A 15,894-nucleotide genomic window follows, 5' to 3' on the forward strand; every position below is an offset into this window, starting at 1 on the left:
GTTGATCTTCTGAGCGGAGGCTTCTGCAACGGGTGAAATCTGATCGCTAATAACGATGTATTCATGTGTCGATCAATCAGCAGGAACGCAAATCCAATCTAGCTTCTGAATTTGGTTTTGGAATCGGTTTCGTTTTCGATGTACATCGCGATGTATCTCTGGGACAGCTGGGATGCTAGGTTTTATTCTTCTCATCTTATCGCATGTCACTTGGGACATTTATGTCTACTATAATTCAACACTCGCAACGAGTAACACTACGCGCGCCCTATTACATCGCCGAACGATAACCTAGGAGAGTTCATTAGAAGATGTAAAGTTGTTTGGATGTTTGGAATGTGTTCGTAGTATTGGGTGTCTGTAACTCGGGTTTCGGGTGACGATATGGCCCAGGTGAAATATGTACATTTAATTGCGCACTGTTCCCTACGGGAGACGACCGTTTACGACATCGTTTCACAACCGATCGGTGTTTTTGGTTTGCGGTTGCAGTTTTGTAGCTCATCAAATGGTTCGTAAAAGAACACGGGGCAATTTAATTTTAACTGCCTTAAACAGTTTGTCCCCTCCTCCGTAAAACTGACGTGCTTCTGTACTGCTGTACGCGCCCTGGCTCGTCCCAGATTGCAACCGTAAGCTGTGCGGGCAACCCTACTGGGGAGACTGGGGTATGAAAAATCCATTCCATTAATTTCAATCCATCACGGTTCAAATACACTTTCAAACATTGCGCCATTCGTCTGCGTGAAAGTGAAACTCTTTCTGTTTCTTTCTAGGTGACCAGTTTGTCCTATAAAAAAACACCAACCCCGGTAGCTGATCTGATCCTCAGTGATGAAATACACACATGCGACTTTAGCTCCCCCTGTGGTTCACCTGAGGAAGTTTCTCAAGAAGTCGTCACGCACGCCAGTGGACACACCGCGTAGGAGTAGAGCGACTCATCGTGAGACCCTCCGAGAGAGAGACATACACACGCACAAAAAACGATGAAACCAAGTGTCTATTTTCTCGAGACAACATCTCTACCTGTCTCCCGTGGTTTTCCCCCTTTTACCACACAGACATACACGCACACGGAAGGACTAAATGATCTGTCACAAATCACACCGTAATGAATGTGAACCGTGCGTCTGACGATGACGGTGACGGGTCTGGTGGCCGTGTTGCACAAAATATAAATTATACACGCGGAGCCGTAAGCCCGTTTCGGGCCCAGTTTGGCTGGGCCGCTGCGGGATGCTAACGCAACGCAACGCACAGCACACTTGGTTTTTGATCGGTCAGGGATGACTCTAATTGAGTTCCCTTACCCGCGGTGGCTGGTACTGCTACTACTACTACTACTGCGGGGCGGCACGAAAGGAACGTGATACTGTTACTAATTAAGCCATTTGTTGCCATTTTATAAATATCACCGGTGGAACGTGGTTTGATGTGGTTTGGCCGTACCGCTGTGGTCACAAAGTTCGCTTAATGGTCGAGCCCGCCCGAAGGCTGCAGTGGGCAATAGGCATCACCGCTCAGTGCATTACCGTGTGCCAAGTGCACATTTGCACCTGCTCACTTTCCGACTGACTACACCCAAATAGGACCCTTTCGAGCATTGCCACCGGGAGTGGATGATGGCAAATGTAGGAAAAAATCTCGTCACAACCCCAAAAAATGGGGGATATATGCTCGCTTCGGTCACGCATCATGTTTTAAATGCGTCTGTTTTATGCATTTTCTCACGTGCGTTACCGCGAAGAACGGTGGGATAACGGAAGGGCGACCTTCACCGAGGCGTAACGGCTGTGCAAGCACTAAGCTTATGTTTGACAGAAGGGGGAACTGTCATGGGAATATAAGATCATGGGAAGTGTAGTAAAATTTACATTTAATTACAATGCAAATGTGTTGCGAGATAAGAGTTATTGAACAGCGATGTATGAACATGATTGTAGTATTACGCGATCACGATGAACTGGAACAAACAGACATCTTTAACCTTTCACGGTGTCCAAGGCGTTCTTAGAGAGACTTTTTCTACATTTATATGACCAGGTAATTATTGTTTAGGCCCCAATGTATTTATCTATGTCCTTGTACTCGTCGCACATAAGTAAAGCTTTTTCAGGCTTTAATGTCGAAGATAGGCCCTTGCAACCGTCAGGATCTCTTTTCGCCCAAATTACTTATTCTTCAACTTTTGTCAAAACTAACTTCTGGGTCTCCGATGTTTGTGAAAATCATATATAGTAGATCGCAGTAAATTTTGATGTTTTTCTCGTTGTCAGTAGCTCAGACCATTCCAAGATACTCCTCGTGACTGACGTTCTAAAATTGGAAGAATTTATGCTTGTAAGATAAGAACCTTCGCAAAGTGACTTGGTTTACCACGGTTGTTTCGATTGTTTTTGAAAATCGTGGAAAGGAGATACATAATTTAAGATTGCAAACAACGATAGGATTAAATGTGCCCTAAAATCTGAAGTAAATCTCTTATCTCCAAAAGATATTTCATTTATTTTCCTCAGCTCCCGTTTGAGATAGGTCTCTGCGGCTTTAATATGTTCTAACCTGTACAAATGATCACACAAAAGAAAAGATCTTTCCTAAAATCTTTGAAATGCTAAACAAAGATATGGAATTCAGGAATTCTGAAATGTTAGTATAAAGACTCTAAACTCTAGTCTCTAGACTCTAAAACTCGTTCCATATACACAGGCAATGTGTGATCGTTCAAAAGGCTATGCTTTTACCACATTTTGTCAACCTCAAACATTCCCGTTTACAGACCCAACAATGACCGGGATGCATGTCTGCAGATGTACTTCCATTTGATCGATGGGATCAACCGTACATCGCTCTCCTCGCGACAGAGGCATGGAGGGCACTAAATCTTGCCCTTCCCCACGCACCCCGATCGCCGGCAGCTAAATTGAGCCAATTCATTTGTGGACCCATCGGGTGTGGCGCCGTAGTTAGTGCCGTTTGATTCGGTTGGTTGATGAATTATCTCCCAGCAAAAAGAAACCCTTTCATCTTGCACGAGGTTTATGTTGTGGAAAACGGGGTTTTTTTCAAAACACTGTGGTTTTCCCTTTGCAACGTTAATGGTGATTTATGCGCGTTCGGTCGGGAAATGCATTCGGTGATGGAGGAATGACATTAAAAGGTTCGGTTGTTTGAAGTCGGATTAGTCTGCTACCTGCTAGTGTATTTTTGGTAATGTTAAAGGTATTTTTGTGAACTTTTGAAAGGAAAAAAGAGAGCCTAACAGCAGATCTGTTGCAGGGATCTTTTCCAAGAGATGCAATAGAATCTTGTTTATTTAACCACTTTGTTCTGAGTGAATATATTGAAAGAATCAATCGATAATTGAACGCGCAATTCATTCATTCCTCGCCGTATGTCTCGCTTACCACGCTTGGAGCGCATTTAGTGCAAGCAGCTACGGAAAATGCGGGGATGCACCGTCATCGCGAAGGTTAGTCCTCGAAACCATTCCAACCCATTCCCTAATGATAGCTTCCACGAAACGAACCAAGACAAACGATGCCTCCCACAATAATCGATCGTACTGTGGGGTTGGCTGTGCGCTTTTGCGATTGATGGATCGCGATCAAACGCGATACGGTCTCGGTAACGCTTCCACTTCTAAGATACTTTACGGCCTATTGAAAAGGCCGTGGCACCGTATGAGTTCGATTCATTCTTCTGATGCCTATGCCTCCGAATGATGATGATGATGATCAGTGGCGGATCAAGGGTATCGGGGGCCTTAGGCGGAAAGACGAGTTGAGGCCCTCTGTAAATAGTAAATGTTGGTGGGGGGGGGGGGGGGGTGGTAGCGGAAAACTAAACTTGCTGTTGGGAGATTGCACAGTAAACATGAAATGCCGTCGGGGCCCCCTTCGATCATCAGTCGCAGAGTCTAAAATTTTTGCTGACGGGGGCGGGGGGGATGCAAATGATTCGCCAGCCTCGGGGCCCCATCGGCCATCCTTCCGGGGGCCCTTGTCGCTAGTACTCTGTCCATACGGCATACTATACAATGGCGATCTACGGGGCCCCTAAATCGGCGGGGCCCCAGGCGACCGCCTAGTCCGCCTACCGTTAGATCCGCCGCTGATGATGATGTAGTGTATTTGATATGTGTGTGTGTTTCTGGTGCTCTGCAACGATCTGTAAAAGAAATCAATAATTGATACGGACGGGGAGCAAAAATAAGTCATGCTCGCGATAGTTTATCTCCATCAGCACACGTCACCGTCACTCGACACATGGGTCGCACTGGTGCGGATTATTATTTCATACCTCAAACTCCCCTGGGCACCAGCACGCGATTGATGGCGACGACGACGACGACGATTATGATGACTGGCGAAGGCGCTTCGGCACCGATCCTACCGCCGCCTGATGCGTCATCCATCCTCCATCACTCGATCTTCGAGAGTCACCTTGCGTAACGCTATTAATAATTCCACTTCTAAGCATCACAATTTGGCATGCCTGCAACGCTGGACGGCCACACTGGACGGGGGGAACACCTACCCCCACACGTGTGTGTGTGTGTGTGTGTGTGTGTGTGTGTGTGTGTGTGTGTGTGTTTGTGGAGTGAACGGAAACGCCTACACCCTTAACGCGTGGTAAGGATGTGGAAGGTGGCCAAGAGTGCCGCTCGGCTAAGTAGCATGTTGGGAAGGCTCAACCTGCGCATATATACGCACACACACACACGAGAGGAGCGGTGTGATCGATTTCTTTTATGCTAATTTCGGCTGCACCACAACCCGAGGAGTGGAAGAAGCTCGAGAAGCAATGGGGGTGGTTTGTATCAGGATGATGGTGCAACACGCACATGGGAAGCGCTTGGTTTGTTTGGGACGGTGGGTGACACAGATTTGTTGCGCACACTTTGGCTGACATCACATTAAGAATGTTTCCAAAAAGATTGAAACTGATTCAAAGCAAACATTATCATAACAAACATAATAACTTGTGTCCATAAACAAATCGCATCGTACGCTACGGGAGGGGAGAGGTTTGTTTTGGGGTGTAGAGCATGTTTTACGTTAGGATACACTGGTTCAACATGAAGGTGACCCATAAAAATGGTGCTGATGCTCGATTTGTAACATTTAAAAATTACATTACTTTTGTGTGTCACTGGTTTTACAATGTTCACGAAAATGTTTATTTTACTTAACTTATAGTAAGTATTTTGTCTTTTATTCTTTTCAATTTAATCATTTTGTTAACCATATTCTTTTCATCTGTAGCAATAAAGAGAAAATATCTTGTTTTCCTCGTATAATTTTGCATTTTGCAATCCACTTCCCGTCTACTAAACGATCTTCGCGCGATCCTCACGCGTAGCTGACAGCTGTCAAACAAACCGAAAACCGGCACAGTGCGCGCGAAATTTTTAACAACAAACGCCACTCTTGTCAAGGTACTTAACGCAACCGCGGGATGAACCAATTTCGAGTTTAACGACACACTCTCTCTCTCTACCTACGCATATTTTCGCGTGCTAATGACAATATTTTGCAATTATACACACTTTTCCCTCTAGACTGGGGTGACAATCAAACAGTATGGTCTCTCTGCACCACATAAACGCAAGTGTGAAAGCAAAACAATTCACAATCGGTGAAAAAATGCGGCTCACTGACCTGTTGAAATTAATTAAACAACGCTCGGGAGATGTTCTGCAGGGTGCCCCTAGACCGCTGATACAAGCAAAGCGCTCCACCACCGTCCGTGTTTGTTGATGCTGCCACGAGAGCTCGAGCTCTGTGGACGGTGTGGTTTTTTTTTCAAATTTTCTGGTACGTTGTGTGGATGCTACGCACTCCAACAATGCGCTCCATTATGCACATAGCAGGCCGTGAACAGCCAGCCAGCCCGCCCATACACGCCCGAACCGATGGGCGGCTTTGAAATGTTTGAAGATTTGATTTCACAGTTGGCGTTCGTGTTTGCTTTTGCGCCGGTTTGGCCTGTCGCTGCGACGAATGGGCAGGCAGCCCTTTAACGGTGTTTAAGCTTGCCCGCGTGAAAGGTTTACCGCCAACCAGCGTGATCGTCGGTTCGTCCCGCGGGTGTGTTGATTTGGTCTTTTCAAAAACTGCATGTGCGTTAGATTCGGCGCACCGGTCGCTGCTAGCGTACAGGACACGTGGAGACATTGGCAGGGCGCACTTGCTGCGCAAACTATAGACGTGAGAGGAGTTTTTGTGTGTGTATGTGGGTAATATCAATATTTAGCTCACAGCACATGCGGCGAAGGCGTTTGCACATCGGCGATAGAAATGGACAAATTTTCCCGTACGGATGCCTGGGTGCATGGATTGTGCAAGTCGTGCTTGCGAGGATAACTACCGTAACAATGGCAAACAATGGCCGGTTCAAAATTTGGCCATTGGGGAGCCATCCAAATAACGTTGCGAGGTTTTGTTTGAGTTTCAACGATCGATGGTGAGCCAAGGTCGAAAGCGCTGCGTTGGTACTATGGCCGTAGGATTTATATTGAATGATTTACAGTCTCAAGTTATGGAACCGTTTCTAAAATGGGTTTGTAAACAATATTGAAGAAACTAAGTTTGTTCTTAAATATAATGGCTGCCCGAATGCACAACGCTTCCTAGTTGGGTATAGCTGTGAGGTAAATTGTAGCCATTAAAAACCGTTGAGTGGTGACATCAGACGAATGGCGACACATGATAGGGAAGTTTTGTTTTCCTGCTTTTTAGCTTCACGCCTTGCTTGGTGGTGGAATAGGCTTCATCACAATTTATTTTCCTTTTAACCTGTACATCGGTTATTTGAGTCAAATATAACGTGATTCGTGCAACATCTGAATTTTAAAAATCCCTATACTCCGGACTCTCCAATAATGTCTGGCGAAGAATTCGGCACAGGTTCAACACCTAGCACTGCTGTCCACACTTGCACAAACACGGAGTCTGTGATAGGCAAAGTGAAAAACAAGTTTGATAAATGCTTGTGGAAACAAGCAACTGTTCGATCTATTAATAGATTGCCATATCATCTCAATAAACACGTATGTGGAGTATTTTTAACGCTGTTTTGCCGCAAGTAATGTGCTAGTACTGTGCTAGACACACAACACCAAACAATAAGGAAGTAAGAAATGTGGAAAAAGTTTGCTATAAAAGCAATACTGTAGAATACGTAAAGGTCAGTTATAGACAACATTTCACTCGTCAGCATGAAGTTTGCATTCAGTTTCCTTCCGATTGTCTTAGCCGTTGTGGTAGGTGTGGTGGTGTGTCAGGCTTTTTCGTATTATGAAGAATCTGCCACTGCCCCGGAACCAGATTACTACCACGCTGATGATGGATACGATCCGGATAGAATTGCTATGCTGCAGCATACATCAAAGGGACGGAGCTGGCTCGGTATAGCCTCGAGGCTTATTTCGAATTATTTGGGCTATGAGTAGGTGGCTCTTTGTGGAGATAAATATTGAAGTATATTTTAGAAAAAAGTGAATAAAGTTATGTACCGTTTTGGTAATTTATAAAAAGTGAAAATAAACGTGTTTAAATCCTTTTTAGGTTTACCTAAGCATCAGCTCACATCTGAACTTACTTAGCGCCCGAATTTATGCAATGTGATGTTCTTTGTTGAATTTATCCAATACAACAACCACAATCTGCGAATCAGATTCGAGAAGCAGTCTCACTATCGAGCTGATTTTGTTCTTCTCACTCGAGCTGAGGTTTTACTTACCTGTTTAGGTTAGCTAAAATTATGTGTAGTTCATTAAATAAAAAGAGTTATGATACTTAAAGCTTGTTCAATAATTGCAAATGAAAAGAAAATCTTTTTATTTTTAACATTTTTGTGATCTACCTTTCACCTACTCGAATCTGTATTTTCTCTCTTTTGCTTCATTTGGCCGCAGCTGAATGTGCTCACTGTTTGTTTACATTTTCAAGCCGACAGAAAGAAACGTGCGTGATTCGTGCTCCTGAGTTTCGTGATGGCCACGCAGGAACAGCTTGAACTGTCCGGGTTGATAAAATCCGTCCACCAGCGTCTTCGCGACTCGGCCAAACAGCAAGACCCGGAAGCAGTATGGAAGGAACACGTACGCGATGCCGGACTGCTGAAAAGCTACGCCGAAGCGATGCACAAACTGGCCACCTGCTACTGGGACCGGACGATGGAGGTAAGCTGCAAACGATCAAACAGCCGCATCGAATGGGTGGTGGCGTCCTGCCGGAGCTACTTTCATGGAGCGACCCCCCTGCTGTACCTGTTCCGCGAGAAGGATGACAAGGTGATGCAGGCAATCGACGGCATCGGCCACCAACCCGACCATCGTCCGTACACGATCGATCGAATACGGCTGCTCGATGTGGGAAGCTGTTACGATCCGTTCGCGTGCTTTCCGGATTTCGACGTAACGGCCATCGACATCGCACCGGCCTGTGCGTCGGTATGGCATTGTGATTTTCTCGAAGCGGAAGTGTTGAAGAGTCTTACAGAACCGCTCATATCGGTCGAGCACCGTTCGATCGATGCGTTCCCCAGCGAACAGTACGATGCGATCGTGTTTAGCTTGCTGCTGGAGTATCTGCCCTCTCCGGACCAACGGTTGCGATGCTGCCGGAAAGCGTACGAGCTGCTGAAACCGGAAGGCATCCTGCTGATCATAACGCCGGACAGCCGGCACCAGGGAGCGAATGCAAAGCTGATGAAGAACTGGCGCTACACGCTGGGGCTGATGGGGTTCGGGCGCATCAAGATAGAGAAGCTGGAGCACGTGACGTGCATGGTGTACCGGAAGTGCATCTTTCCGGCGGTGAGCAAACGGTGGTGTGACATACATCGGGAAGCGTACATGCAGCCGGTGTTGAACATTCCGCAGGATTTTAACGAGTCGAAGGTGGATAGGCGGGAGCAGGAGGACGAAATGGCAGTTTGCCGAACAGAGGAGGACGAGGGTGAAATAAGGGAAGCGTTTGCGGGGTTACCATTTTTGGATAGTTAATAAAACCAATGCGCTATATTACATTATGTGTTCATTAATCTGTACTTTAAAACATCATCAAATGATTAAAATTGCCTTGCAATGTCTTCACAGTGGTCGATTGTTTTCATAAAAAAAGATTAATAAACAGTTTTTAAGAGCATTTTATTTACAAATCTTTGATACCAGCTATTAGTAAACTTGTAAACTGATAACTCTAGATTTACGTAGAAATAAAACGTAAAAAACGCACACATTTTATAAAACAAAAAAAACTTGATTTTGCAACGAAAATAATCCATTTTTCAAACGCAAACTGTCAACGAAACGTCAAACCAGCCAACCCGCGAAGCGTCCCGCTGTGCCGTGGTGTTGTAGTCAGAGTGACCAGAAATACCGATTTATCTGTATTCCTACCGATTTTTCATATGCCTACCGATTTACAGATAAGCCTCCTAAAACTACCGATTTTTCATTTAACCTACCGAAAATCACAGAATTTTGATTTTTCAGTCGTTTAAGCTTATTCTGAGGCGCTTGGGATGTTGTTTCAAGGATTGCTAACCTCATTTGTTACTTATCGCGCTGAGGCAAGTTTGTTTGCCTGGGACTTTTTATTTTTATCCGTTAAAATTTAATGTTCATAATAAGTAGAAAATGTCAGTTGCATGGATTCCAAGAATTGCTCATCAAAGAAAATCATTTAAATTTGAATCTCGCTGTCTGCGGTTAAAGCTTACCCGACTTAGAGAGCGGTACTTGTTCCGACGCAATGCGTTGCGATTTTGCCAAAATGTATGGGATTTGACAGACGCATGCGTTAACGACGCACGACGCAGCGTCAAAGTAGAAAAATTTCTATTTCGACGCACGTTGTGATGCGTCTGTCAAAATGGTTTAACCATACCGGGTGAAAATCGATATTTTTTCACTTTAAATTGTTTCGAGCGCAATTGGACGTGTAATTGGACTACTAAATAATTTTATTAACAAAACAAAATAAATGTAGAGAAAGTAATTTCGTAATTGCTGCAAAACAGGTGTGTGCGGGTCAGTATGCAATGTGCAATAATAAAGCGAAAACATGCTTTGCACTGTTTTGAGCAGAACTGGAAATGATTTTACAGTTGTAATTTAACATTATAATCACATCAGAACCTATAAATAAGAGGCATTATTGCTGTTTGTTGATGTTTTTCTTTGTAAAATGTGTTGACATATCCATGCAGAACGCAGCGAACAGATACCAGCGTGCGTCACGCAATGCGTTGCGATACGCTGCGTCGAAACAAGTACCAAGCCCTTAGCGCGTGGCCACGGAGCTGAAAAAATGTTGAAATTTTTTTCAACTTTGTCAAAATTGCTTGTCAACTGCAAAAAAGAGCTTTTCTCGTGGCCGCACCAAAAACATACACAAGAGCGAAAAAAAGCTCCAACATCTGAATATCATCGATATTTTGTTCAAGAAGTACTAAATAGGAACATAAATCAATTAGAATCATGCATTTTAGCATTATTATCATAACAATGGGTCACAACTGCGCCAAATAGCTGTTAGTTTTCGCTTTTTCACGAACGTCAAATTTTTCAACTTTTGTCAACTTTTTTTCCTGGCTGCTCCAGGTTACAAAATTTTGACAAAAGCTAAAAAAAGTGACAAAAGCTCACATTTTGAAAAATTTGTCAGCATTTTGTCACTCCCATGGCCTTTCGCTTACTGACAAAGAGAATGAAATTTTCAGCCGAGGGGTAGGTAGAAACACACGATGGGGGTCCAGCCCAAGATCGGATCCGAAGTCCGTTGTTTTGGGCTAAAATTAAAAATGGCGGATGGAACGCTACCACGGAGAGAATGCGCTCTATTGCATGCCTTTAAAATGCATGAGGCGCTCTCACTGAAAAGAACGCTCGCTCGCGCTGTTTCATTGTATTTTCCTTATACCCCTTCCTTTACACGGACTTGGTGCACCCGAATCAAAAGAAAAACTTTAACACATCAAACTTGGTTTATAAAATGTTGTGAGCTAACCTGGACCGGATGGATTGCTACTAGTAACTCACCGTTGGCGCGTGAGTGATCATCGGTTGATGTGTGCGTGCAATCCATCCGGGTCATCGTTTGCGCGGTCAACGGGGTCGACCGGCGAACACGCCGGCACTTGGCAACTGGCAATTAAGGATAGCGCACGGAAAGGGAACGGCGGGAAACAGTCTTCGTTTTTACGTTAGAATAACGTCTTTTATGTTAATACAGTTATATGTTCGTTTATGTTACAAACGCGTGTACTTCTCTGAGTAATAATAACCGAAGAAGAAAAGGAACATATCATAAAAGATGCACACTTTTTCATTCTTTTCGCTAGTAGGGTAAAAAGAAATTTATCGTTAAAATAATGGATTAAATTTAAATGGTTGCGTTCTCAACAGTGCTCCGGCCGAAATCTGCCAATATAATCTGGCCACACTGGTCCGCAAGTCAGGCGAGCTTTTTGGCGGCCACCGTCGCAAAACCGTCGCAAAACGTCAAAACTGGCGTCGCATGTACTGCAAACCGACGTCGCCAGCGAGCGAAACTCGCAACGATTTCGAGGCGCTGGCGACGGTCGTTTTTGACGTTTGGCGACGGTTATTCACCTTTCGAGTGAGCTTTTGCCTTGCGGGCCAGTGTGGCCAGATTATATTGGCAGATTTCGGTAGGAGCACTGTTGAGAACGCAACCATTTAACCAAAGTGAATGTATATATCAGGTGGGCTTATGGTGTTCTTTCTCACCAATACATCGACACACAATTTGACGGTTTGCTCCATAACAAAATCTAGTATGCCTTGAAGTCTAAACAAAATCTCGCAGAAATTGTATGTGGTTTTGCTCAGACGTAGCACAAAGAAAGAAGCCAAAAAAACCTACGCGACGGCCAGTTCTTGGATTAAAATGATGATCTGAAGATTACTGGATAACAACCCAAGTGCCACAAATCCACTAAACGACCACTAAATGGTTTCTAAAGGACTCAAGTTCTCTACCTAAACGGAATATAGAAAGACTTCGTTTAGCAGACGGCAAACGAGTCATGCATTCTAAAAATAGCAAAAAAGCTGGTGGCGCTCTCTGTTGGTGGGATACCCCTACCAGTTGAGCTTCATGACTTGGAGGAGAGCTTTCTCATTTCCTCTGTACTGTTGTATGGTTTCGTTCATTGAAGTTATGCATCGCTAGAACTAGAACGGCGATACGATTGTTTAAGTACTAAACTCCAACGGAAACCACCAGCACTGAAGCAAGTGAGATTTGAGTTATGGTCGTTGGTGTTGATATCCACGTATCTGACCATACGACCATTCATATAGATTTTTGCTCAGAAAGTTATAAGGCTATATAGGTCATGATAAGATGAAACTTGTCGAAACACATTGCAAGAAAAGGATAGCAATATAATGATGAGTTGTAATACGCCATCTATTGATCAAACCAATGAAGCTGTGGATCTTTCATTTTTTTTCTATGAATATTCAATTTTCCAGTCGTTTAAGCTTAATCTGTGGCGCTTGGGAACAACACAGTTCCCTAGCAAAATCTGATATATAGGAAACGATTATTGAATCCGTTCAGTCAGCGAGCAAGGAGAAGTGTACCAAGCGAACCAAATATGAATTTATACTGAAAGTGAGGAATTTATCAGAGTGCCAGTGCATATGCCCAGCTCGTACTTTATAGCTGATTTAGGGCTGTTTAACGAAAAATCGTTCCGATGTCGTACTTTGTGGCTGATTAAGAGATAGACGGTACTTTGCGGAACTATGGAGCTTTTTAACAGGCACATGGTACTCTTTGGAACTTTGCGGCTGATTAACACTATGTGTAGGGTTCATGATGGAACTTTAAGGCTTGTTTAGAACGTGTACCGAACTTGGTGGAACTTCATAGCTTTTTAATGCATGACATCGATACAAGGTGGCTCTTGTCAAAGTGTCAAAGACGGATGCCGGCAATAATCTCATTGCTGCTGCACAAGATAGATTCGTTAATTGAAGAATGAATATTGAGTGAAGTGATTGTGAATTATCAGTAAATTGTGTAAAATTGTGTGTAATTCATCAATACAAAAGATTTAGAAATATACATATGTGATTAAACGAAACAAATATTGTTGTTTATTTCATCGATGACGCTTGCTTGAAAATAAAACAGAAAGGAAAATAATCCCTGGCATCGTGGCATAAGGAAGCTGCTTAGGCGCTGTTTGAAAGACCCACATAGAACTTTGATGCTGTTTATCTACTGCAAAAGGCGAATTAGAGCAGCGATCTTTAGCGTGTCAAAATGAACTGCTTAAGCAATTCTGGCTATTTGGGATGTCCTTTGATGACATTTTGTATGAGAAATTGCTCTTTTGCGTGGTAAATTGATCATATCTTCTGTTTTAGTTATTGAAATAACTTCAAATTTTCAGGAAAGCTTGAAGTTAGCTGTATCTTGGGGACCGCCTGTATATGAAAAATAATTAGGAAAATCCCTTTTTTATACTGGAAAGAACAAAGTTTTATGCAGTGTTTAAATTTATATGTATATATTGATTTGAATTATATTATGGCATGAATTATGAGATTATGGTAACGGGATTAGAAACAGACAACACTTGAAGGCTACAATATAAACAAGGAACTAGATGAGGATTAACTGAACTATGTAATGAATTGTACAAATGATCTCAAACAGACAAGTGAATAAACTTTAGCAAAGTGAAAGTTCAACCGTCTACACGTTATTTTCTTATTCCCAAAATATCACAAGTTTTCCTCCAATTTCACACCCGGTGTAATTTTCTACAAGCAGCTTTCCTGAAAATTTAAAGTTATTTCAATAATTAAAACAGAAGATATGATCAATTTACCATCCAGAAATGCAAACTCCCATACAAAATGTATGACCTTCCCGGGTAGGTGATCATAAAGATGAGGGTGTATTTTTGGTCTTAGAAACGAAGGTTAAGGGAGGTGGCAACGCTCATCGGATGCGATTTTATCGGACGCGATTTATATGGGATTTGACAGATAACGTCGGAGGACGAAATCGCACGTCCGACGTTATCTGTCAAATCCCATATAAATCTCGTCCGATAAAATTGCATCCGATGAGCGTTGCCACCGCCCTAAATGGTTGCGTTCTCAACAGTGCTCCTACCGAAATCTGCCATTATAATCTGGCCACACTGGCCCGCAGGGCAAAAGCTCACTCGAAAGGTGAATAACCGTCGCCAAACGTCAAAAACGACCGTCGCCAGCGCCTCGAAATCGTTGCGAGTTTCGCTCGCTGGCGACGTCGGTTTGCAGTACATGCGACGCCAGTTTTGACGTTTTGCGACGGTTTTGCGACGGTGGCCGCCAAAAAGCTCGTCTTGCCCTTGTGGGCAAAGTGACCAGAAATACCGATGTATATATATATACAGTGGAGCGCCGTTTATCCGGGTACCTTTTATCCGGCTTTCCGTTTATCCGTGCTGTTGAGAAATGACAGTTCAATACAAAAGTAACATTGCGTTATGAGGAGGATATTTGAAAAAGCGGTTATAAGAGCACATTGTCATCACAAAAACGCTATAATTCATGGCAAATTTAAAAAAAGACGCTGAAAAAGAGACGAGAAGTAGCTCAGCAGAAATTTATGTCTATGCTAATTTTAGGTGAGACTGACGCACCCGAACTACTAGCTAGAATTAACTTAAATGTACCCTCTAGAACATTTCGTAACTATTGACTACTTAAAACCCAACTGGCTAGACGTGCTTATAGTGAAAATGATCCCATGACTGCGATGGCTCTTAAATTTAACGCTAATTATGATAATTTTGACTGGCATCACGCGACTCATTTTTAAACTGTTTACTATACTGTGCGTTATGTAATGTATTTGTCAGGTTACTGTTAACCCAAGCGCCACAGATTAAGCTCAAACGACTGAAAAATTGAATATTCATAGAAAAAAAATGAAAGCTCCACAGCTTCATTGGTTTGATCAATAGATGGCGTATTACAACTCATCATTATATTGCTATCCTTTTCTTGCAATGTGTTTCGACAAGTTTCATCTAATCATGACCTATAAAGCCTTCTAACTTTCCGAGCAAAAATCTATATATCTGGTCGTGTGGTCAGATACGTGGGTATCAACACCAACGACCAATACTCAAATCTCACTTGCTTCAGTGCTGGTGGTTTCCATTGGAGTTTAGTATTTAAACAATCGTATCGCCGTTCTAGTTCTAGCGATGCATAACTTCAACGCAAAACCATACAACAGTACATAGGAAATGAGAAAGCTCTCCTCCAAGTTTGGGAGAAGCTCAACTGATTGGGGTATCCCACCAACAGAGAGCGCCACCAGCTTTTTTGCTATTTTTAGAATGCATGAGTCGTTTGCCGTCTGCTAAACGAAGTCTTTCTATATTCCGTTTAGGTAGAGAACTTGAGTCGTTTAGAAGCCGTTTAGTGGTCGTTTAGTGGATTTGTGGCACTTGGGAAGCTATGTATTGCTAGATTTAAGTTTCAGGGTAGTATTAAGTAATAAGGCCACCTTGCTCGGCCATTTACTTCCACCATAAACTATAAACGATAAAATCGTATCCAAGGAGCACTGCTGCGGTCCTAAGCGGTCGCGTGGAGCCCCGAGAAAAAGAACTTGTCACCACAAAAAAAAATGTGCATTCTAATCCATATCCTAAATAAAGGATGCATATTCTCGTGAGATGAAACTTTCATTTTCCGCATTAGCACCCGCTCCCATCCCGCTTAACACTTTTTTCGCCTTGACTTCTTTTAAGTTTCGAGTTTTAACCTACCGAAAACTACCGATAAAATTTTGATGCGCCTACCGAAAACCGCCAAAATAATCTGGCCACACTGGT

General features: G+C 43.2%; 1 protein-coding gene across 1 annotated transcript; it reads left to right on the plus strand.

Moving 5' to 3' along the window:
• Positions 1-7,952: 7,952 nt before the first annotated feature.
• Positions 7,953-9,034, plus strand: LOC120901316 (S-adenosylmethionine sensor upstream of mTORC1). Its single transcript, XM_040309160.1, has one exon. It carries the CDS (start codon positions 8,000-8,002, stop codon positions 9,011-9,013), a length of 1,014 nt encoding a protein of 337 aa, XP_040165094.1. The 5' UTR covers positions 7,953-7,999; the 3' UTR covers positions 9,014-9,034.
• The last annotated feature ends 6,860 nt before the right edge of the window (positions 9,035-15,894 follow it).

The sequence above is a fragment of the Anopheles arabiensis genome, chromosome 3 (genome assembly GCF_016920715.1).
Source record: "Anopheles arabiensis isolate DONGOLA chromosome 3, AaraD3, whole genome shotgun sequence".
Taxonomy (NCBI): Eukaryota; Metazoa; Arthropoda; class Insecta; order Diptera; family Culicidae; genus Anopheles; species Anopheles arabiensis.